This window comes from Apostichopus japonicus, chromosome 22, assembly GCF_037975245.1.
Source record: "Apostichopus japonicus isolate 1M-3 chromosome 22, ASM3797524v1, whole genome shotgun sequence".
NCBI classification, from domain to species: domain Eukaryota; kingdom Metazoa; phylum Echinodermata; class Holothuroidea; order Aspidochirotida; family Stichopodidae; genus Apostichopus; species Apostichopus japonicus.
The window spans coordinates 21,314,589-21,338,529 of record NC_092582.1 but is presented as its reverse complement, the minus strand read 5'-3'; the positions used below and the strand labels follow the sequence as shown (position 1 = coordinate 21,338,529).

General features: G+C 37.2%; 2 protein-coding genes across 2 annotated transcripts; one reads left to right on the top strand and one right to left on the bottom strand.

The window, feature by feature from the left end:
- The first annotated feature begins 620 nt into the window (after nucleotides 1-620).
- Nucleotides 621-13,794, top strand: LOC139963861 (serine/threonine-protein phosphatase 6 catalytic subunit). Its single transcript, XM_071965071.1, has 8 exons — nucleotides 621-812; nucleotides 2,548-2,643; nucleotides 3,531-3,596; nucleotides 4,277-4,418; nucleotides 5,678-5,757; nucleotides 6,723-6,842; nucleotides 7,827-7,916; nucleotides 9,361-13,794. Exons 1-8 carry the CDS (start codon nucleotides 735-737, stop codon nucleotides 9,607-9,609), a joined length of 921 nt encoding a protein of 306 aa, XP_071821172.1. The 5' UTR covers nucleotides 621-734; the 3' UTR covers nucleotides 9,610-13,794.
- On the bottom strand, nucleotides 12,135-22,242 carry LOC139963860 (uncharacterized). Its single transcript, XM_071965069.1, has 3 exons — nucleotides 22,084-22,242; nucleotides 18,350-18,496; nucleotides 12,135-16,859 (listed from the first exon to the last, which is right to left on the bottom strand). Exons 2-3 carry the CDS (start codon nucleotides 18,465-18,467, stop codon nucleotides 15,313-15,315), a joined length of 1,665 nt encoding a protein of 554 aa, XP_071821170.1. The 5' UTR covers nucleotides 18,468-18,496; nucleotides 22,084-22,242; the 3' UTR covers nucleotides 12,135-15,312.
- Between the last annotated feature and the right edge of the window lie 1,699 nt (nucleotides 22,243-23,941).

The window sequence follows — 23,941 nt, the reverse complement described above, 5'->3', positions numbered from 1 at the left end:
CCAAATTCATCATAGCCATATATGGGCATCTAGCCGCCATTGTGGTTAGTGGCACAGCCATGTGCACATTTTGACACTGCTCACAAACAGAAAACCAAACCTAATATAAAATTGTACTCATTTTCACTCAAATCAATTAAGTAGTCACCAAAAAAGTGATCGAGTGAATCCAAAAACTAAGCACTTTTTTGGGCATATGGAAGACGGCATATTTGAAGTCATGTGCATATCATGTATTCCAAATAATTTCAGGGTTTTATACCATACATGATTTTCATGATTAGAGTTGCAAACTTAACAATACCAACCTTCTTTCATGAATACAAACGCACTTGGCAGAAAAAACTAACACTCCTACCTGTTTTCCAAGAGAAACCTAATAAAGTTCAGTGTATGAATAAATGAAAAAATGCATGAAGAAATGAAATAACGAATGAAAGAATTGCATCATCATAGTGTAAGGTGTGTTTGATTTGATATTGATACGTATAATGTCATCTCAAGTTCATCTAATTGATTAATTCAATAAGGGACAGATTCCAAAAGGTCATCACAACTCTTTCCTTGCACATTACTCTGAAATGTCACAAATGGCACTCCATATAATAATGTTATGATTCACTTATCATATAACCCTGAAGTTCGCTTAACTGTAGAACGCAAAGCAGTGGGGGATTTCACAGTCTGGTTTTTCCCGAATACCTCGAAAGCAAAGTCAAAACATTACATCAGAAATGACAGAAGCATCTTGTATAGACAGGTGGATCGAAATATCGAAGGATTGCAAGTATTTACCGGAAAATGACTTGAAGGTTCATAATTCATACGTTTAGCCCACTGAATTTAGACACAATATAGGGCTGTTACTGTTAGGCCTAGCTAGCGTAGTAGTACCGAGTACATGTAATAGATCAGTAGCCTAACCTAGCCTAGGCCCAGGTTTAACGTTAGGCACTAGGTAGGAATACCAACAGACTTTAGAATAGTAAAGGCTTCATAATTGACGCACCTTCGAAGTTGATGCACCTTCAAATATTACTAGCAACGATACAGCAGGCAACCTAACGTTTTGCAGCGAAGCAGAACTACATTTTTCATGAGTTTGAATCCATTTCAGGTATAGCCTATGTGCTGATCAAATTGTGGGTTTTGTAAGCTTTTAACACCCCCCCCCCCCCCCCCAGTTTTGCATGAATTTTTGGCATGTGGAATCTTACTCCCTAAAAATAACCAAAGTCACCTCAATATTGTACCACTACTCTCTGGGAACTGAGCTTAAGAGGCTCAGAGCATAGCAAACAGCATCTAGAGTCAATGGATGTAGGCCTAGGCCTATACCTAAGTTAGCTTATCGACGAATGTGTCAGTTACTGGGTATGAAAGAACTTGACACAGCAGAGAGTTTGTGTTCAAATTCTGCTCACTTGTGCATTGTGTAGGCACAGAGCAAACAATATTTTGAGATCATTACATTTCTGAGGAACTATAACGTACACATATGAAAAACGCATACAGTTGAGTGATTTGGATTTTTCCTTGATAGATATCGATATCGTGCCTCAATTCTGAGCCCACCATGCTGTTGTAATACATTATGCAGCCTTAGTCGATGGCTGGCCATGCCAAATATGCTTGCCAAATGCGCCAGGCAACATGAAATATATAAAGCAGGAAATAATTTAATTTTGAAATTTTGTGTAGCAGTTTGAAGACCATGAACCTTCTCTTATATAATAGTTAGGTTCCTATGTACAAATAGTGCCATGCATTGCTGCACTTGTAAAGACATTTGCTCCTAATTTATAGCATTTTGATAAATTATTCCCTGTACACTAATTTTTCATGTACGTAGGTTATTTAAGAAACATTTTGCTTTCATTTGGAAACTTGCCGTGAAAACATTAAAACTTTAATATTAACAATTGTAACCTAGAATGGGTTACGCTTACATAGTATGTAATGTTTTAAAAATATTCATCTTGTGCTGTACATTTATTTATTTCTAGATTGTGCAATGGTGCATTTCACTATTAGGCTTGTATAGCTGTAGTAATGCACACTTGAAGGAAACAAAACTTTTTCATAAATGATTAAAAAACAGAATTGGGATGAAAAAATTGCATTTGTTGTTTTTTAACAAGCAAAGGGTATTATGAAATAATAGTTAATATGTAGTCATTGCTGAATACATTTTCACCGATAAAGCAAAAAAGTTACTCACAATCGTACTGATCCAGGCCACAAAATTTTGCATTTTATGGAAAACAATGGTTTGGTTCCGTGCGTATTGATCATGTGAACCCATCAGAACCCATTTTAATGGAAACAAATTATCCAAACCCTTTTTGACTGTCCTATCAAACCTGCATGTCACATGTCAGATAGTTATGTGGAATTCTGAGAAAATTATATGGCAAAGAATCACAAAGCCAACTGGCTTTCTGATAATATTTATATATGTGGCAATATCCCCATTACTGTATCTTCTGTGATACTGCATAACATTATTCCCTGAATTATTTCTTTCGTTTTCTTTCCATGCAATAGAGACTTTGTGATTATGTCTGTGATCTGCTACTTGAGGAATCCAATGTGCAGCCTGTTTCAACTCCAGTCACAGTGTGTGGGGACATTCATGGACAGGTAACAGATCAAGAAAATGGCCTGCCTGAATTTTGATCGACCTACATTATAAGTTTCCACTAGATGTACCATATTGCTCATCCACTTTTTCTTGAGGTCAACAGGTGTCAAAATTTGGAAACCGTTAATTAAGCCAACTCAATCAATCTAGTTTTGATGAATCTTGCACTTGATATGTAGATGCCCCTTTTATTTCTTGATGCTTTCATTATTTGGAAAGTTCAAAGGTCATTTGATTTGAACAGAAATCAAAACGTACAAAAACTTTGTAAACATGATCACTTAAAAGAGTAAATATGGAGGAACTTGATGTGCAAGTTGAAAGGATTTTAAGAACCTTACTGATCACTTGAAGGCAACAGTGGTTACACTTGAAGAACTTGTCAGCAGTATTACATGAAATATTCTCTTTGATGACTCTCACAATATGGTGGGATTAGTGTTTCTCTTTAGAATAGGTCTACTGTGAGTGTCTGTTATGAAAGTGTAAGCCTTGCATATGCTAATTGACAAGAGCATACTTTCTCAAAACAAGAAACGTTTGTTGTAACATCAGTGTTATGCATTAACAATACTTTGGACCAGTGTGAGACCTTACATGGCAAGCACAAAAAGTGGTGCTCATTCCCATTTTCAGCTTTGGTTTCACTGTCTTTTGATATATTTTTATTTTGTGAGACAAAGCCCCGGTAATTTTTGAAGAAGTACTTGATTGAACCATTACATGTTAAATAAATGGTTTGGCAAAGCTTTAAGTGTTTCCTTTTAATTTCTTTCAGTTTAAACATAACATGAAAACTTTTCTATTCAAATCAGAGATCTCTATTATTGCTTCATAAAATACTCCCTCATATTCATTGTTTATCTTTTACCCTTCTTTCCCATAGTTTTATGATCTGGAGGAACTTTTTAGGAGAGGAGGCCAAATCCCAGATACCAGCTACATTTTTATGGTTAGTTTGTCTTTACTTTTCTTTGGAAGCATTGAACTCCCAACTCTTGAGTTGGCTATGAGAATAGCACTATTGGGACTCCAGATAGGACCTTTATATTATAGTTTGTGTAAGAATGATGGGTGCATCTATGCCTACTGCCTGTGTGCATGTGGGTCACTTGCTATTTGGTTTTTAATGCATGTTTAATATTGATTTATACTTGCAATTTGTTATCCCACATTCAAATTTCCATTCTTATCAAGAATAGAAAATGTGCTGCAACTATTTGGCAACATTGACAGCTTCTCTGAAAGTTGCCAAGTAAATGAAGTGAAATTACTTTGTTAAAACATGTGAGCACAAATTTTACAAACCTCCCAACCAGTTCTTTAGCCCTGGTTGAAGTTGTATACTTCTGTACTAAACATCTATCCAAATTCTGAACAAAACTGTATTCTATGAAAATTGCACAAAGGTATTGCTGGAGTTCCACAGTCAACCTTTGCACCACTGTAAGGTAATCATGTATCATACACTAATCCAACTGCTAATCCTCATAGCTTCAGGTCCTGTAGGGGTTCTCTTCTAATGCAAAATGAACAACCGCTTCATCTCTTAATTACTTGATTGTGATCCTATAACAAAGACCATCCATGTAAAAGATGACTGTTGATCACATGTTATTGATTTCTTTATAGGGTGACTTTGTGGATAGAGGATACTTCAGCCTAGAAACTTTCACAAGGTTATTAACATTAAAAGCAAAGTGGCCCGACCGCATTACCCTTCTGAGAGGCAACCATGAAAGTCGACAGATTACTCAAGTGTATGGATTTTATGGTGAGCATGCAGTGAAAATGACTGAGCAGTACTTTTAATGTAATTATTGTTGAGTTGTGGCTCGTTTATGAAGGGTTTTAAGGAGTTTGAGGTGAATCTTTCCTGGGTCGCTCACTCTTAGCAACTATTTAAATATGCTCATAATGCTTTTCTTGTCACCAGTAATGAATTAACTACACACCAAACTTGCTTAACATAATCTCTGTTAAGTTTGTATTTCAGGGTGTTCAGGAAGTTGAGGTCAAAGGTTGTGGTTGTTTGTGTTCATTGTTTTTCTTCCACAAAAATGAATCCATGCATATCACCAAAGTTCTCCATGATTATTTTTTTAGTGATCATTCTGAAAGTTTACTTCATTGAGTTATTTCCCGGGGGTGGTCTTTTAGTCACTAATAGCTTCTATGCAAAGTTAGTACTAATTATTGTAGGGGTTGGTTGCTCTAGGGTTTCTATGAATTGAAGGGCAGGGGGTATTTGAGGTCATTTGTTAGCTTTGCTGAGTATATTGTTTCTTGAGCATATAAGTATCTCTGTGTTGAGGGTCATGGCATCTTGGATGTTGGACTTTGGTCACCTGTGCACCTGACTTAAAGTTTTGGTTACAGTTTTCTAATGCCACAGATCATTGTTGGTGTTCTTGTTCAGCTTTATATGTTTCTGCAATCAAGGCAGACACCTTGTTTGGGATAATTCTTGCAACCTTTTGAAAATATTGCAGTTTCTCTTTATGTTTTGTCAATAACATGAATATAGAAGTTTTTAAATTGACCGTATGAATTGAATACATTTAAGTCAAACTTCACTCTGTGGTATATGTATAGGCAGTTAGTACTGTGGTTGTTTGGTATAAGTGCAACATTACATAACTTTCTCAAAATTAAAAGTTGTGTCACTATGTTGTGACTAGGGCTAAAGATATACAGTGGAGACAGACATGTTGTTCCAGAGTTTCAACATTGCTCAGAAGTGTTACATTTGTAATCAAATGGGAAAATGTGGGGTGGGTGGGGGGGGAGGGGGTATAGGGGGAAGGATGAAATCAGAATCTTATGACAATGTTCAAATGGTAAGTTCATATGGGGGCACTTTTGGGTCAAATTTCCTTAGAATTTGAGCTGACCAAACTCAAAAGCTGCTTCTAAGCTTGAAATGTTATCATTATCTTGGAGGTTTATGGTTTGATGTATATGTCTACACAAGTTTCCATTTCATGAAGTGACTTCCAAAGTAGTTTTTATTTTTTGGTTCCTTTTTTGCAGATGAGTGTCAAACAAAGTATGGAAATGCCAATGCTTGGCGCTACTGCACAAAAGTCTTTGATCTTCTGACCGTTGCTGCTGTAAGTATATCTACTGTGGAATTGTTTCATATTCCATTTTTTTTTTTACAAGATTGATGCCTTTTGACCTTGTTTGGTGAAGTGAATTTTGTGGTGCAAGTCTAAGATTCCCAAGGTAGTGGTTCTGTACTTCTGATACCATCGTTAACTTTTTCAGTTACCAAAAGAAGAAAGAAATCTAGTGATAAAGGAACAAAGAATGAAATAAACTGAATGACAGTGAAGTCAAAGAAAGAAGTAGAATTGGAACTAAATGTTTATACTGCGTACTATGATGTTATATGTTTACTGCATACTACTATGTTATATGTTTACTGCATACTACTATGTTATATGTTTATACTGCATACTACTATGTTATATGTTTACTGCATACTACTATGTTATATGTTTATACTTCATACTACTATGTTATAATATGTTTTCCATTTGCCAACTTGAAAGTCCAAATTGGATTATTTTCATTACAGCTCTTCAGTTTTTAAATTGGCATTGTCTTGATGTCTTTCATATCAAATACTGCCAAACGGGCAAGTGAAGCAGCGATGACTGTAAATTCTAGTGTCTTTAGTTATAGCCCTCTCTTTGCACCTCTCAAACTAAGGAGAGGAAAGGTGGAAAGACATTTGTCAAAAATCATTAAGCTTTGGGAATTAGAAGCTGGGAATTAGAGGGGTGTGGGTGAAGGGGGGGGGGTGGGGGCATGACATGGCAGAGGATGAGTGTTGGACACAGATTTCTGATTTTGTTTTATCCTTTCAAGTCCTTATATGTTACTACTGTTCAAACATACTATTGTAGGTCATGAGAGACAAGCAAGTCAATTTTCTTTTCACTACATAATTTAAATGAATCCATGTATTGACCAACACTGGATTGATCAATGGAATGTTTGATGGAAATCACCTTCTTGCTGGCTACTAAAAACGTCTTTCTGTGAAATGAATTCTGTCCATTTTTTTCAGATAATTGATGAGAAGATTCTATGTGTCCATGGAGGTTTGTCACCAGATGTGAAAACCATTGACCAGATAAGGATGATTGAGAGAGCTCAGGAGATTCCTCACAAAGGAGCATTTTGTGATATCCTTTTCCTTACTTTTTGATTTGATGCCAAAAGCAAAATGAATCTCTGTAATGGGTGATGGCCTGTGTGCGTGCTGGTGCATATGTATGTGTGTATGTGACCCCTTGGCTTGTAAACACCGTCACTAGTGACCTTTCTCACTAGTGACAAGTCAACAACCCTTCATGAAAACAAAAGGAAAGTTAAAAAACAAAGAATGTTTAATCTAGAGTTCATGAATGAACCCTGCAGCCAAGCAGTAGATGACAGAGTCATTTTTCCAGGGAAATGTCATTGCTACAAGCATCAGCTAGCACATTATAGCACCATGAAGGGACAGAAAGGGAAGTGTTTTATTTTACAGAGCTCTATTGTAACCATGGGACTACACAAGGATGAACACATCAGGAAAATGCTGTTTCATTCTTTACATATTTCTTGATAGACTTTTTTTCAATGCCATGGAACATGTTTGGTTCAACATATTACCTGCACAATGTGTGCAAGGGGATTAGTAATTTGAATGAATTTTAATATCCTATTTCAACTCTATATACTATTTGCATGCTGTGCCCAGGTGTGTGTTCTTGATTAGGCCCCAAACTTGCTAATCTAACAAGTGTTTGTGGTAATGGATATACTGAGTCAACATGACCACTATAAGCTATGCAGCATGGTATGGGTTTTTAATCATTGCACATCATATATTTGGGCTGATGATAGGGAGATAACTACAGATCTAACTACAGACACTAAATGGACGATCTATGCACAATAATTTGCTTCCATGCATGAATACGGTGTCATTTGCTGAATGCTGATGGCATGTACAGCTGTTGAATATGCATGTATACTTCACAACAACATTGTTATTGGAAATGTTATCCTGAAATTGCAGTACATACAACTAATGATTATAGCACAGTAACACTTAATATCTTACTTTATTACTTTCATTTGAAAATATTCATTGTTTTGCATTTCCCTTGACCTGATATTACATCTAGTTTGGTCTGATCCTGATACTGTGGATACATGGGCCATCAGTCCAAGAGGAGCTGGCTGGCTGTTTGGTTCAAAAGTTACAAATGAGGTAATATCCTAACGTAGTTACCAATTTGATTTCCTTGATTCTAGGTGTTGAGAAGAGGAGGATGTTTTGTATTCATGTTGCACATGTTAACATTGTTCAGTGGACTTTGTTTGGTTTCATCTTGTGATGGTGTATGTATGTTTGGTTATGTGAGTGTGTGGTTATGTGAGTGCATGGTTATGTGAGTGTGTGGTTATATGAGTGTGTGGTTATATGAGTGTGTGTCACCTGGCTGGTAAACTCTATATCTCAAAAGGGAAGATTGGATGGATCTCAAACATTGTATGTAGGTATCCCATGTTAGGTTCAAGAAGATTATTGTTTCTAGATGAGATTGAAATATGGAAGCTTGTAAACATGATATCTCAAGCATGGAACCTTGGATGAATCAAAAATTTGTAAATCAAACGTAGAAACAACTGTTCTAAAACAACACTGTTTTCATGTGAGGGGCTGACTCATTGAGTCATGCGCTAACTGGGTGATCCAAATGTAGGTGATGAGCCTGCAAAAGTTAAAGTTAAAATTTTAAAGAACTTGACATGTTGCAGATTTGTTCACCACCGTCTGGTTTGACCCTGGTAGTTGAATGTAGTTGTGATTGTGATTGTGAAATGGTATATACAGTATGTCCTGATTTAATGAGTGGAAATTCTTGAACAGTAAGACTGTTGTGCAGGATGGAATTGTCTGGTGCCAAATCTCACCCTCCCCCTTTCCCCATACCCAACAAGCTTTCCAGTTGTGTGTTGGTAATACAATACAGAATGTAAGTAATATGATGTAGGTCAAATGAAATATTTAGCCACTATAATACTAAACTTGCAGGAAAAAGACCTTTTATTCCTTTGAATGTGGTTACCCAATTAATCAGTACAACATGCCTTATGCAGGTAAGATATATGTTCAGCAAATGTGGGCTAACTTATATTCACACCTGTGGCTTTCTACTTGTACTTATAACCAGGATATTATATTCAGAGTGCTACAAGTTTGGTCCCTGGTATCTTATATCAGGCAAAATTGATGTTTACACAGTGGTGTAGGAAGGTACTTTTGAGTGGGGGGGGCTGAAGACTGATGACCAGCCTGGGGGAGGGGTCTAAGGGGAGGGGGTGTCCCCCTCCCCTTTGGAATTTTTTTGCATTTCCAGGTGGCCTCAGATGCAATTTGGTGCAATATAGCACACTTCAACACCCACTCCATTTTGTAAAGAATTTTGCATTTTCACCTGGCCTTAGATGTAATTTGGTGCTTCAAATGAGATTTTTTTCTCATTTGGAAATGAAAAAGGGGTTTTCTGACTTGCGGAGCGGGGGGGCGGAACGATACTTCCGCCCCCCATATTTTTCACTGGGGGGCTGGCGCCCCCCCAGCCCCCCCCCGGTTCCTACGCTCTTGTGTGTACATGTTTGTCATCTGGTTTTCCTTTCTTGTTCTACAGTTTGTGAACAGCAACAACATTTCCCTGATATGCCGGGCTCATCAATTGGTTCAAGAGGGCTATAAATACATGTTTGACGATAAACTTGTGACGGTGTGGTCGGCACCAAATTACTGTTATCGGTGTGGTAATATAGCTTCCATCTTAGCCTTCACAGACGCTGAAAACAGGGAGCCAAAATTGTTTCGAGCGGTACCAGATGCTGAGCGAGTCATACCATCTAGAACAACCACGCCATACTTCCTTTGAACATTTTGTGAACTGTAATGTAATTGAAAACTTGGTGCACTGTGGCTCATGTTTCGTCTCTTGAATTTGTCACATGACTGTATCATCAGGTTAGGTATTATAAAAAGGATCTTCCATTACGAATGCAGGTCATATGTATATTGGGAGGAGTTAAACAGATTTCACAGCAACATACCATTGTTTGATTACCTTGTTAGTGGTATACATCCCTGGTACCTTCATTTCTTAGTTGTGGCTACTCAATTAATTTCTATACATATGCAATAGCTAGAAGAACTCTTCAAAACAAATGTTTTTTAATCTGTTGTTTATGTCTGAATTATTGTTTGATTTCTTATGGCATGTTTCAAAAACTTGATATTCCATATGAAAATGATATGAAGCTTTTTTTGATGTTTGTAGAATAAACAGGATATGATAGACCATCATGGTTACCGATCTTTAGTTCATCAAAAAAACTCTTCTTTTGCACTCTGTGTAGAGATGCTGCTGCTGCTGCATGTTTTCATCATTGGTAACGATGATCACTGTTTAGTTCATGATATAAAAGGTTGGCTGAAATACTCTCCTGTGTTGGCAAGTCCTATCTAGCTGCATATAAACTGTTCTGATCTGACATGTGATATACTGCCAGGAATATACTGGAGCTGATAAAATGATATAACTAGAAGGGCTTCAAAGGCATGTTTCATGCTGAATAATGTCACTGAAATAATGCTTGACATTTACAACAACCTTGTTTCTTATTCATAGCTGAGGCAATTTTAAAGAACGGCGCAGAGGTGATGGTGTGTGTGTTAGCCTTGGCTTGTTATGTTGTTATTATATGTTAATGTTATCATCAAAATGATGGTTGATCTTAATACTTTCTATGTGGATGCACCCTGATTTCTAAGTCTGAAAGCAGAGGGGAAAAAACATTCCAAAAGTAAATTTTGGATGAACTTCATACGTGGTATGTGGATTCTCTTAAGTTAGGTCAATAAATAGTATGAAACATAAACAGGTCGACCTAGTAGCAAGTAGCTCACTGATCATGTGAGTTCAGCAGTGGACAACACTTTGAATTATGTCTGCAGTGTTGCAATAAATATTCTTACAGATGACAAGGAATTAAGATATTAGGCTCTGGATTTTATGGTTTGTCCTTGAACCAAACTAAAAGATCCTAATCCATAGATTTGAGGATCATCTGTTGCACAATGTCCAGAGGCAACTGTTAAGTGAGGGCCTCCCATCAAGTGATGAAGCAACACTGATGAATTGATGGTCCTAGCTCTGAAGTGAGATAATTGATTGGATCTTGGCCTTAGGGGAATTATTGTGGTAGAGTAGTAAGCCTACACTAGGTGTGTAATGCTCTACAATACTCCTAATCATTAATAAAGAGATGCAAATTGATATTCTCTCCTCCAATTTCTGGTAATAATCAGTTCATAAATGACAGCTAAAAAAGATGGGATAGGAAACTAGTATAGAAATTACTTATAAATTGTTACATCAATCATTTGAGTAACAGATCAGGTTTTAAAGGTTTTTTTTTTAGTAAACTTAAAACTCGAACAAAGATCTCATACTTGGACACATTATGGAGTAAGTTACTCCAAGATTTTTCATTAACAAATTGTTGCCAGGATTATTTACCTTAATGAAGAAGTGGTGCAAATGACCTTTGAGTCGCAAGTGAGATTAAATAAAATTATTATTATTTTTTTTTTTACAAAGACTTAAAAAGTTTTAGCATCATCCAGTAACTACAACTTTCTTTACTGGAAACAGGACAAACTACAATAACATAGTTTCTTCCCCCCCCCCTTACAAAACTGGTTTTCCCTGCTGTAAGGATAGAGTATTCTCATATTTTAGTTGTGAGCTTGCCTACTTACAACTATACAGTATTTGTACTTTACAACAGATAATTTATAAAGCAGATTTGTACTTCAAAGCAAAATAAACATCTACTTGAGCATAGGTCAATGTTTCATTAGTTTAAGTCATGAGACTTTTTGACTGCTTTGTTTTAAGGAGGATAAATGGTAATTGTGTGAGCTGAGTTGTAAAGATAATGAACCTTCTTGTCATTATTTAATTGTAATACAGAAAATGACATTACTGAAACTCCTACACCAGTGTTTCAATTTATTCCTATTCTATGTATTTCACCTCATCCACTATCCTCAATTCAGCATAGTAGCATTAATAATAGCTCTCCCACCAGTTCTCCCACCATTAAAGCTCTCCCACCATTAAAGCTGCATCTTTGGTTTGAGGTACCACGGGGCATATTCAGAACCATTGTAGACATTGCTTCCTTCTCTTTCCATGTAGCCTCAATTCAATTCATAGCCTAAGTCCTTGCACCATATCCAACTTAAGTAGTACAATGTCACTGAGATTCTCCAATATACTTCAAGCTCTGCTCCAAGAACAGCATAAAGGGGTTTTAGGGTTTGAATACTGGAAATCAAGCTCAATATATAAAATACTTTCACACAGTCAAGAAAAAAACTATAGGGCAAAAAGACTGGTGTTGCACCTTTGTATTTAATATATTTATTAGAATTCTTTAATAAGGCATATGTCCATCAATATCATCTTGTGGTAGAAACTAATATAACTACACTTTCTTGCCAAAGCTTATTATGTAAAGATAATATTGTAATGGAACTGCCAAGGAATATGCTTACAATCCATGATGTATGTAAACAATGATGGCAAAGATGAATCAGCTTTAATGCATTTCCCCAAAAAGAAAAAAAAAATGAAAAAAAAAGAAGACTATGCCACAAGTTGGCTGCTTATCCAAAAGTAGTTCCACCATGCACCCATACCTATATTGGAAAATGCCACTTGAGTAGTTATGGAATTCAAACCTTACCCAGCACAATTCTAAATTACTGATGGTAAAATACAAACTATGGCAATTATGACAAGCGAGTCATTCCCTGTATGACAGCTGTTTACACTTGAGCAATTTAATGGCCTAAAATGTTGTTGTGAAGCAAACCAATGTTCAAACCAGAAGGCTTAGTTATTCCTTGCCACATTTGACAATAAATGAGAACATTTTAAGTAAACTGTGCAGACAATTATAAAACTGAATAAGGTGGATCCACATACACAGTTCATCCAAGCTTCCCTTTGGAGTTATGATTACATTATGATTACTCTGCAGAAAAGCGAAATCGTTCTAAGATGGATCCACATGCCTTGTATGACTTATTTGTCAAGGACTTCAGATGTTGACCTCAAATTACATCTGAACTACACAGAAAGCATTTGCATTATTGAACTCAGAAACATGCATGGATCCACCTGGGTAGTATGACATGTTTTACTTTTGGAGTTGAAAGTACTTACCAGTGATTTTAATGCGTTTTAATGACCTTTTACAGCATTTCAAAATGGTTTTGTATCTACAGGTTCATATATATACTAAATATGGTTAATCCATGCTTTACTCTTGCTAGTACTTCATTTACATGGTTTAAAGGCTTGGACCAATGTTGACGTCTAGTGACCTTTGTTAAGGTGACCATATTTTTTCTCTCAATTAATCCTGGGACATGTTGAAGTTGACTCCCTCCCTTCAACCCCCCCCCCACCCCTCCCTTTTCCATTTTGACATTAATGGTTACTAAAGACAATATACATTTGAAGGGAGGGTGCAATTATGAGGTCCTCTGAGTGCTTTGGTCATTCTGTTTCAAGGATGATATTCAAACACTGAAGTTTAACAACACCTCATCCTGACACAGGCTTTTTTAACCACGTTATATAAATCCAATGCAAAAATACTTTTAGACTTCAAACAGACAATTTCATGTGAATACAATCAATAAAATTATCCAGTGATCCGAGATGCCTTATCAGCTGTCATGAATGTAATTGGAGCTGGAGCTGTTTGTAACACACGGCTAAATAGGTAAAAACAAATTATTCAGCTTCTTTTTACAAATTCGTGGATATTTCTGGGACAGCACAAAAATCCCTCGACATTTACGGAAATCAAGGACGTCTGATTACTTTGATCTCCACCAATCTCAATAGGATTCTTGTACCTTCCAAGGGAACCTTCAAACCAAGTATCACTGTGAGTGTCATAGAATTTACATGACTCTCAAACTTTGGTCTCTGTTGACAATTTACCTCCACAAATTTTGATAGGGTTCTTGAACACAACCAGATACACCTACATACCTAATATGGCATTTATGCAAGCTTTGCTGTTCATGTGATTAAAAGGTTTTTTGAACTAGACATCAACCTCAGATGACCTTCCCCAATCTCAAAAGGGGTCATGTACCTACCAATGGAATCTACATACCAAGTGTCACTATGAGAATTGTAAGAGTTTACAAGGTTTTCAAACTTTGACCTCTGTTGACATTTGACCTCCACAAATTTCAATGAGGTTCTTGTATGCAACAAAGTGCCACTAAATACCAAATTGGAAGTTAATTCACATGGACTTTTTTTAGTTATGTTTACAAGCCACAGCATCACACACACATACAACTTCACCATTGCATTGATCCTTTTGCAGTGGTAAGGAATCCAAAAGTGAACTTTAGTTGCAGCATATGTTACCAATGATCATAGAGGGAAGAGCAGTCTAAACATGAGATTGACCAATTGGTGAATCATATTCTTTACTTTTGTTTATTTCCTTTGTACAGTTGTGGAACTTGTTGATCATTTTAAACTATTGCTTCTTACTTCATACCAACTGCTGACAACAGCTCGTTTGGAAATGTTGTTCACCAAGACGACCCTTAAACATCTGGAGTTACTTAACTTAAGAACCTATGAGGGCTGATATTCCCCTTCAGTAGCATTACTGCACCCACTTACAACTCATTCAGCAGTATTCCCAGGAAATGGACACATAAGTATCAAACTAGTAACTTGAGCCCTGTAGAAATGCACTCTGCCTAAAAGTAGTTGTACTTATCACGCCAATGACATATTATCAGGCGATTAAAGCAAAGAAATTCACGCTATTGGTCACCAATTTTTTCTAGGTTGGTCCATTTTGCAAAATACTTAAGTTGTGCATGCAGGTTATGAAATAAATCTGTGATAAAAACACAGATCAGTTATTCCTTTACTGACTGTTACAAGTTTAAATGAAGGGACAAATATGAAGTAAATAGTACCCATGACTGAATGGTATAGAAAGCTGTCAAGTTTGCAGAAATGGGATAGGTGGGGTGTGGCCATTTGCATCATATTGGTTTAGAGTGTTATCCATGTGGTTACTGAGTAGGTTGTTTACAACAACATCTAGAGATTGTGAATAATCACAAATGAAACATCACAAATATTTAGCTTGCTTGTAAGAAATTGCTCAGTTGATTTATCTACTCCCCACATGCATGGATGGGTACTGCTCTGATGCAATGAAGTCTGTAGCCTATCAGACACTGTCAAGTGTATTTATCAGCATTCATGATGGATGTCTGTAAAAGTACAATTTACTCAATAAGCCACACTGTCTGAAATCTTGTGGTGCAGATCATACCATCCAAATCAGTGACTGCAGATCTATGTAAATCCCCCACAGTAGACATCCACATACTTCTGGAAGATACAGTACAAAGTCATAGCAGTAAACAATTTTAGCGAGGCCTTCTTCTGTCGGTTGACTTGAATGTCAAATTTGTTGAGGATCAGTCAATCCACTGTTTCTGGATGATTCCTTCACATCTTGTCCCTATCTGTAAGTAACAACTTGCCCTTCTTCTGCAATCTCTTAACCTTCTTGGCTTTCTTTTGATGCTTCCTTTCTTGCAGGTTTCTGTATCTCTTGAGCTGTCTCTCCTTCTTGTCAGCTACGACGGTTTCCTCCATGTCTTTCATCTTCTTTCTGCTCTTCTGTTTCTGTTTCTCCCTCCTCTTCAAGGACTTCTTCAAGAGACCCACATCATCCTTGATCTTCGCTCCTTCGGCCTTCAGGACAGCCTTCCTCCATTTCTCCTTTGAGAGCCAGTCTACGGCCATGTCGGGATCCTTCTCTTTCAAATCTTCATATTTTTCCTTCTTCCTTTCGGCTTTGTCCAAGAGAAGTTTGTAATTTCTCCCAGTCTGGTGCTCAATCATGTTTTTAGTTTTCTTTGCTTTGCTACCCTTAGCTTCTACTTCAAACATGAACTTACTATATTTGATAGAGTTACTGACTTCCTCAATCTCTTCAGCATCTTTATCTTTGGGTACCGATTCAGTTTCTTGTTTCATCTTCTTCTTTGTTGCTACGGCAGCTTTCTTTTTCTCTTTTCTCAGTTTCTTCAGCTTCTGCTTCATCTTCTTGCTGCTGGCTTTCTTGTCCTCCTGCTTCTTCCCTTTTCTTTCCGTTTCCATGGTCAAGATTTTGGATCGAACTTTATCTCTCAGTTCTGATAGATGGCTTTTATCAAGATCATCTGCTGGTAAGCTGTGACCCTCATCCTTTTGAACATCAGTCGGTTGGAAATCGGACCAGTTGATGACCACTTCTTCATCACTCCCTTCATTGGTGCTAGATTTGTTTTGCTTTTTCTTTGCTTTAGTAGTTGAAATATTCAACTGCTTAACTTGATTTTCCTCAATTGTCTCTTTCATTCCTAGGCTCTGTTTTTTGGCTTTCTTACTTGATGTAGTTTTAATATTATCTGGAATTTGTAAAGATTTCTTAACCTTATCAGAGATATTTTCATCAGCTTCATGAGCATTTGATGACAGTTCCAATTTACTATCTGACATTCTGTTAATCATGTCATTACTAGATGATTGAGGTTTAGAAGCGTTCCTTCTTGCCTTTTTCTTCTCTTGGGGCCCATCATTCTGACTAAATGAATCTTTATATAATGGATTCATACTAGAGCTGTTGTTCCCCTCATCATTTTCTTTTTGGCTGTCGTCTTTGCTATCTGCTTTCATGCTTTCATAGTCTATGTCAACAGCGCCCTCTCTCTCATTAACTGTTTTAACATCATCAGAATCAATGCTACCATTGGAATCAACGCCAGAGTCATCTCCCTTTTGTTTTTTAATCATCTGTACAACTTTCTCACGATTCAATGGCCTTTTCTTTGCATTCTTCCCTGAAGACACCGGTCTCTCCTTTCTAACTTGTTTCACATTCTCTGTTATTTTCTGCCCAACTCCTTGGTTCTGGTTTTCCACAGTTTCATCTTTTTTAGCAAGATTTTTGGCTGGAGCTGACTTCTTCCGTACTTTTTTAGCCACTGGTTCCTCATCTCGTGGGTAACCTGAACAAAGAGATGGTTGGATGAAAAGTTTTGAAACGAATCAAACTAGCATAATTGATTGCCACAAAAAGAAGTACAGACCAGAAGGCCAAAAGGCTTATTGGGCAAGGGCTTGGTTGCAATTTATTGGCACCCATCATGAAGTTACTGTGTTTACAATTAGGTATAGAATTTAAGATTCATGAGTGTTAACTAACAATTTTGCAGACCATGAACCACTGTAGTACAGTATGAGTCATCAATGGTTTATGTCTGCGATGTTATACTTACAAGGGTTTCACAGTTTGACCTCTGATCTCCACCATATTTAGTAGGGTTGTTGAACTCACCACAGGCCTTTCTTAATCTTATGTCTAGCATGTTAATGCCCAAAATTGATTGCAAGAAGCCAATTTATTACAATGCTAAAATAATTTTATAAGGGTGATCAAATGGTTTGATGTCATGTTAGCATTGTAATAAATTGGCTTCTTGCAATCAATTTTGGGCATTAACATGCTAGACATAAGATTCAGACACGTTTTCCTGCTTGATATATTGTTTACACAGTTTTCACCACTTGACCTCTGGTGACCTCAAATGACCGTTGACCTCCACCAAAACAACACTTTCTTCTACTCAATATGGGGAATCCACACACCACGTACAAGTCTACAAGATTGTCAAAGTTTCCCTTTCTGGGATATCGTCTACACTTTCAGTTTGACCTCTGGTGACCCCAATGATCTTTGACCTTGAGCTACCAAAAGCTATAGGGTTCTTTATACAATAGAGGGCATCTGACAAGCTAAGTTTCATATTCACTACTGTTTTCCTGGGGTTTAAAACAGTTTTGGAATGGTGGTTGACTCTGTTTAGTATAAATCTATTTAGCATTATTTAGCACTATTTAGCATTATTCTTGGCAAGAGCCAAGTACATAAATACTATTAATTGGAATTATTGGAGCTATATGGTTTTGTTCCTCATTACCTCTGGTGACATCACATCCCCAAGTAATAACAGTTAAAGATTACATTAACTTCGCTAGATTGAGGGCAGATTCAGACAGTCAAATGACTAAAAACTACCTTAAAAACATATTTTTTCTTGTGCGAAATCAAATGTAGTGCACATTTTATTGACAAGTCATAAATCTTTCCTTGTTTACCGTTTCACAAATAGTGTTAAATTTGATTAATCTGAGTGAGGCAGATAACTCATCACAAGTGCATTACAATAATTGGTTAATTGGTACACAAATGCAATTATTTATACAGTTGCAGGTTTTGTGAACAGTAGCATATCATTTTTCAGTACCTTCCGGTAGTATATGGGAAGCAAAATTCATTCATAAACATTACATTATTCTCTGCTACAGTAATACTCAACAACGATTTAGAATGATCTCAAGAAATAAGGTGTTGAACTTGATTTCACATGCAATGGCCCTTTTTATGGAAATGTTAAGTATAATAACAATAAACTGGATAGAACCAATTAGTAATTACCTTTGTCTTTAGGTGCAGACTTTTGGAAATGATCCTGAGTTGGCACCAGGGAAACCAATCTTTGAAAGTGCAGGTTCAGCCTTTCCAGAGTCTGACTCACAGTTTGAGGATCATCCATAATTACAGCAGAGGAAACACATTGGCCAGCTGAAATACAAAAAAATGATGAAAACTTAAGAATGCAAAAATGCATTGTGGTTTCGATGATGTAACATGAGCAGTTTTCTTCCTGAATCTGACATAATTCATAGTGAGGGTGTACAACATACTTGATCTTAGTAATACAGTGAAAAGCAATGTGATGAGACAAACAATAAATTCACAATGACACAGGCTGTTCTGAAATGACCATTGACCTCAACAACAGGCTTCTTGTACTAAATGTGACATATCAACAAACGAAATATGGTATCTGTCCTTGTTAAAATATTGTGTAAAACATGGTTTTCACAATTTGACCCCTGGTGAACTCAAACGACCATTGACCTCCGCCCACAACATAAGGCTTCTTGTACTCAATGTGGTCCATTTACATGTATACCAAATATGCGACCTGTCCAAGCTGCCCTTGCGATATGTTTAGGAAGGTGTAGAACTGAGACAGGTAAGAGGGAGGGGTCTAGTAAATGTTTGGCGTTTGTTGACTTCAAATGACCTTTGACCTCCACCAAAAGCAATAATAGCCTCCTTACATTTGATATGGTAGGTGTTTTCAGATGTTTCTCACGTGTTTCAGACGTTTTCAGAAGCTCTGATCTTTCACTCTTTCCTGTTAAATGTATTGAAGTTAGAGCTACTGACATTACAATGAATATAGTGGTTGGTACAATGAACAGGACACCCTGACAGCAAACATGTTGGAAACTAACTGGGGTTGGAACTAAAGTCATGGGAATAATGCCAAGGTTTTCTTAAACATGCTTTTCAAAGATTTCGCCTTATCTCCTGGCAGCTGGCGGTATCAGAGAAACGTGTTACATTATTCACCTAGCACCCCAACACATACATACTTACATTGCCCTCACTCAGAATGCCAGGCAAAGAGGACATACTGCCCTCATTCCCTGATAACCTGCATAATTTGTATTGTTAATATTGACAAATTTGTGGCAGGAGTCTTTGGAGCATGAGGGTGGTGCATTGATGCAAAGCTTAAACTTTCATTCCCATGTTTACTATGCATGGTCACCTGCTATCCCCTTTGAAAATTCCCAAGACCTTGTTCTTTCACTTCTTTGGTTGAAAAATCGGATCAAGCAGTGATGAGCTATTACAAGTTTATGAATTTATCTTTAATTTAGGTCATCAGTCCAACCTTGGAGTGTAGTTCATTTGGGGAGGGAAGATTTGGAGTCGTGGGATCTTGGGAAGGTGAAATCGTTATCTTTCTTGGGAGTGGTGTCTATTATTATTTATATTATTTCAAAATGCAACCTCTTTCAGTTGGAGTCACAGCTGGGAAATCAAGCAACTGGACAGTGACTCTACCCAATATTTAAGAGACCTAATGGGAGGGGGGATGTGGGGGATTCTGCAATTGTACTATACCTGGCCAATTGTGCTAGGCTTGCACGGTAAACCGGTTTTAGTACCGAAACCGGTTTTTTTTTCGACCGAATTTCGGTACTATTTTTTATTTTAAGAAAACCGAAAAAAACGAAATGTGAATTGCAAATACCTGAAAGAAAACAAAGTTAAAGCTTCCATCCATCATTTGTTGACTTTGGTTTCTCCTATTTACTGTTCTTTTTGCAATATGAAAGTAAATTGCAACAAGAGAAAGCTTTTCTGATAGACGACATTGTCAGCTACGATCGGCACACACCATTACCAGTGCTTGAGGGTGGATAGCTAGGCCTAACAATTAGGCTATGCAGCCCTTATATGCGTGAATCAGTTAGGTGACCTTGTAGTATTGAACTGACCTTGGTGGCCAATGTTAGTAGTTGTGAGAAGTACACACTCAAATGACGAGATGCAGTTTAAAATAAATTGTTATATCCAATGTGTTTGTCCTCTTTGTGTTGTTCTTATTATTTAACTTCAATTTAACAGTAGAGGATATCGAAAAAATCTTTTCAAACACATTGAGCACAGTTTGTGTTCAAAAAATGATTGTTAAAACTTGAAAGATACATTGCGCAATCCACAATACCATACGACATGTACAGCTGCAGGGGGGGGGGGGGCTCTGTGAGTTTAACAACTAAGATGCAACAAGTAACATTAGACCAATTACGGGGGGGAGGGGGGCTCTGAGTTTAACAACTAAGATGCAACAAGTAACAATAAACCAATCACAGTCCATTATTCACAAGATACACCTGGCGTCAGGCTTGAGTCAAGGAATATTAAAGGAGTAAAAATGTTGCATACATGGATGGAAATTACAGATGTTGCTGTTGGACAATTCTTCTTTGTAAGCTAATAGATTTTATTTTTTTTGTAAGTTTCCTTTCAACATTTCTTCTTATCAGTATCACTAATCAGACAAGGCGTCTCTCAGTTGGTTTTTCGTTTACGTTGATGAACACATGTTTCCAACTTTAACGTAAACAATTTATATTCTTTGCCGACCGAATCCCCGCTTTTGCCAGCGATATTTTTCAACTTTAAAGAACTTTTACTGAAAGTGTAGACAGTAAATTCTCTTCACTCCTTGTCCTTGAAGAGAAATTTACTTTACCGCCAAGACACCACCCGCGAACATGGCTAGAGCCTCGTGCAATTTTGTACCTTCGAACACTTTGTCAGCCACTACTGAATATATTGGACCAATCATATTGTAAAGCAATTTTGTTTACGATCTCCAATTGGTCATAATGGGGTTTACGCTCGGCCCTAATCTCTGAAAATATAACATATAATATAACATGACCATGATTTTTTTATTTATATTTTGAAATACGTGATGGTATATGTGGAAATATGTGGAAATTTTCTAAGTCCATTCCTAGTACTCCCCGGGTGGATGCGGGGATGCGGAGTCAAAATGAAATACGTGATGGTCGGAATTTTTTTTCAGTATTTGAAATATGTGACGGTATATAGGGAAACTTTCCTAGTACTCCCGGGGTGGATGCGCGGATGCGGAGTCAAAATTAAATATGTGATGGTCGGAATTTTAGAGGGCGTCATACGTGTATGGACATATATACAGACACACCGCGCATCCGGATGCTAGGTGTTAATGAATGGCCCTGTATTCTATAATTGTACCAAAATCTGACCAGGAAAAGGTGAGAGTTCACTAAAAACTTTAAAGCAAATCACCTGCCACTAGTTTTATAACAATTTCTTTTGCCTTTTTAAGGCGTTACAAAGTATTCAGTGACTTCTTAAAATGCAATATCTATGCCCTTTAAAGTTTAAATGATAGTTGATACTGATTGGCAATTTCGATAAAACTTGCTGGTGTACTGATGGATCTTGTCGAGCCTGGGATATGGATATTATTCAGGATTCGATGAAATTTTGAGTAAAGATGTTATCTTAACTTTTCGTAACTAGGCCTGGTAGTGGTAGTGGTACTGTAGTACTAGTACTCGGTGCTGTGTATTCCGTATAGGCATACGCCTAGGCCTACGGCCTAACTTGACTTAACCTTAATGAGAACGATTATTCGATTCGGAACGTTTCCTTTGATCGAGGTTGTGCTAGTTATGAAGCAAAAATGGCGCAACATTGATCTGCCCATGTATTAGTGAAATCAGTTGCTAAGGCCATATACTTACGAAGAAATATCAAATTGTTTCACGACTGCTCTGTAAATACTACCGTAACGCTACAGTTCCACGTGCAATTATCAACTTAGCTAGTTGTGTACCTGTGTGAGTACTGCGCGGCGCGTGTGTCGAAGACATACACAGTTCAGTGAGTTAGGTATCTCTATACATTTCTTGGTGCATTACACAATCACCGAACCATCGTTATTTAGTTCAGAGGTTACAACTCGCACATTATGGAACGACATAATGGACAAAAATGCGGTAACAATTTGTCTTCTGCTTCTAATGCAAACTCATGTGATCCATTCTAACACCAACTCTTCTCATGTAATTGCACTGTCATGTAGTAACAGGGAAATGATTTAGGTCCAGAGTCATCTTCCTGCAATGCAATGCACTGTCACTTAATACTTTTATTTATCTGACGCAAACTCTTCCAAATGGAGTGGCACTATGTATGCTCAGATAAAACCAGGACTTAACCAGAAACACGGCTGTTACAATATAAATGGCCCGAACCACTATTTTGATGTACAATTACACTATGGCATGATAAACACAGGCCAGTCTGCTGTACGTGGCAATACACACACCTACACCAAAAATAACAGGGGTCTTGTTTTCAGTGTCAGGCACTGACACACCAATTATGAGAAGTCGGTATCCATGATTCCCATCGTTATATATCAAGTAAAAGGGTTTTAGAGTTTGACCTCTGATGGCCTCAAATGAGATTTAACCTCACATGTAACAGGATTCTTGCGCTCAATACTGCAAATTCATATACAATGTATGTAAAGTATCCATGACTTCTACCATGAGAAACCCTGTTACAGTCATGCACTGAAATATTTTTTCAAAGTACTCGCTATTTGGAGGCCGTGACTAGGTCTAGCCTCTACTAGCCAAAACGCAAAATTCATTCGCCACTGCTGTTCAAGTTTCCATAGTACATATCTACAGCATCAATACTTTCTTTGAACAAAAGTGAAACACTTAGGTTTATACATGGTGCTACGTAGGCCCTAGTTGCATATTGGGGGGAAAAATCTGTGCAGTATATGAAATTTGAACTTTTTCCGCCAAATGTAAGTGATGAACAAAGTAAATCATGTCGCAGAATCATAATAAGCAGCTAGACCTACTGCAGTGACACAAACAAATAAAAATAAGACATCTGCAAAAGTACATACGAAGATATCTTAGCCTTCTGTTACATGGGATCCACTAGTAGTAGTAGGCCTACTAGGCATATACTATACAGTAGGTGTGCGCGAGTCCAGCCAATCCAGTACCTCACTGCTTCTTTGAACCGCTACTCAGTCGATTTACACAACTTTGTACATTTTCCCAATTATTTATCTTGTCGTTTAGCTGCAGATTGGTGTACGAAAAATATCGCTCACTCCATTACACTGCCTAAATCAAAGCGATCTTTTACGCATGAAAATCTAAGGTTGAAAGAGCATCTATACTCGCGACTGGTGTTGAGTGAAAATCTTTGCCAAAAATCCTAATAGTAATAACAACAACTTGTCTCAAAACTCTTTAAATTGTTGTATATTTTGCGAATTATCACTAATGGCATGTAGAAAAGGTTTTAAGAAATAATTAGGATATGTTTTGCCAGGTTAAGTATATTGGTATTCTGACACGAAACATTTTAAACAATGCTTATTGTTATCTGCATGTACTCTACTGTGCAGGGGTTGTCTGCGCATAACCAAGCCATCGTGATATCAACGTTTAATAAAAATAAAAAAATGGATGAGAAATAAATATTTTTGAATGCCTTTAAAACGCATTTCGTACGTCGTTAGCTCAAACCGTTCCCTCTAATAAATTGTTATTTTAGATATGATGC

What these genes read in the sequence shown, in the direction of transcription:
- LOC139963861 (XM_071965071.1), top strand. Translation starts at nt 735, where the DNA reads ATGACAGAAGCATCTTGTATAGACAGGTGGATCGAAATATCGAAGGAT. An exon ending in TACCGGAAAATGACTTGAAG is followed by an intron (nt 813 to 2,547) that starts GTTCATAATTCA and finishes TCCATGCAATAG; the next exon opens with AGACTTTGTGATTATGTCTG. An exon ending in ATACCAGCTACATTTTTATG is followed by an intron (nt 3,597 to 4,276) that starts GTTAGTTTGTCT and finishes ATTTCTTTATAG; the next exon opens with GGTGACTTTGTGGATAGAGG.
- LOC139963860 (XM_071965069.1), bottom strand. Translation starts at nt 18,467, where the DNA reads ATGGATGATCCTCAAACTGTGAGTCAGACTCTGGAAAGGCTGAACCTG. An exon ending in GTCTGCACCTAAAGACAAAG is followed by an intron (nt 16,860 to 18,349) that starts GTAATTACTAAT and finishes CTCTTTGTTCAG; the next exon opens with GTTACCCACGAGATGAGGAA.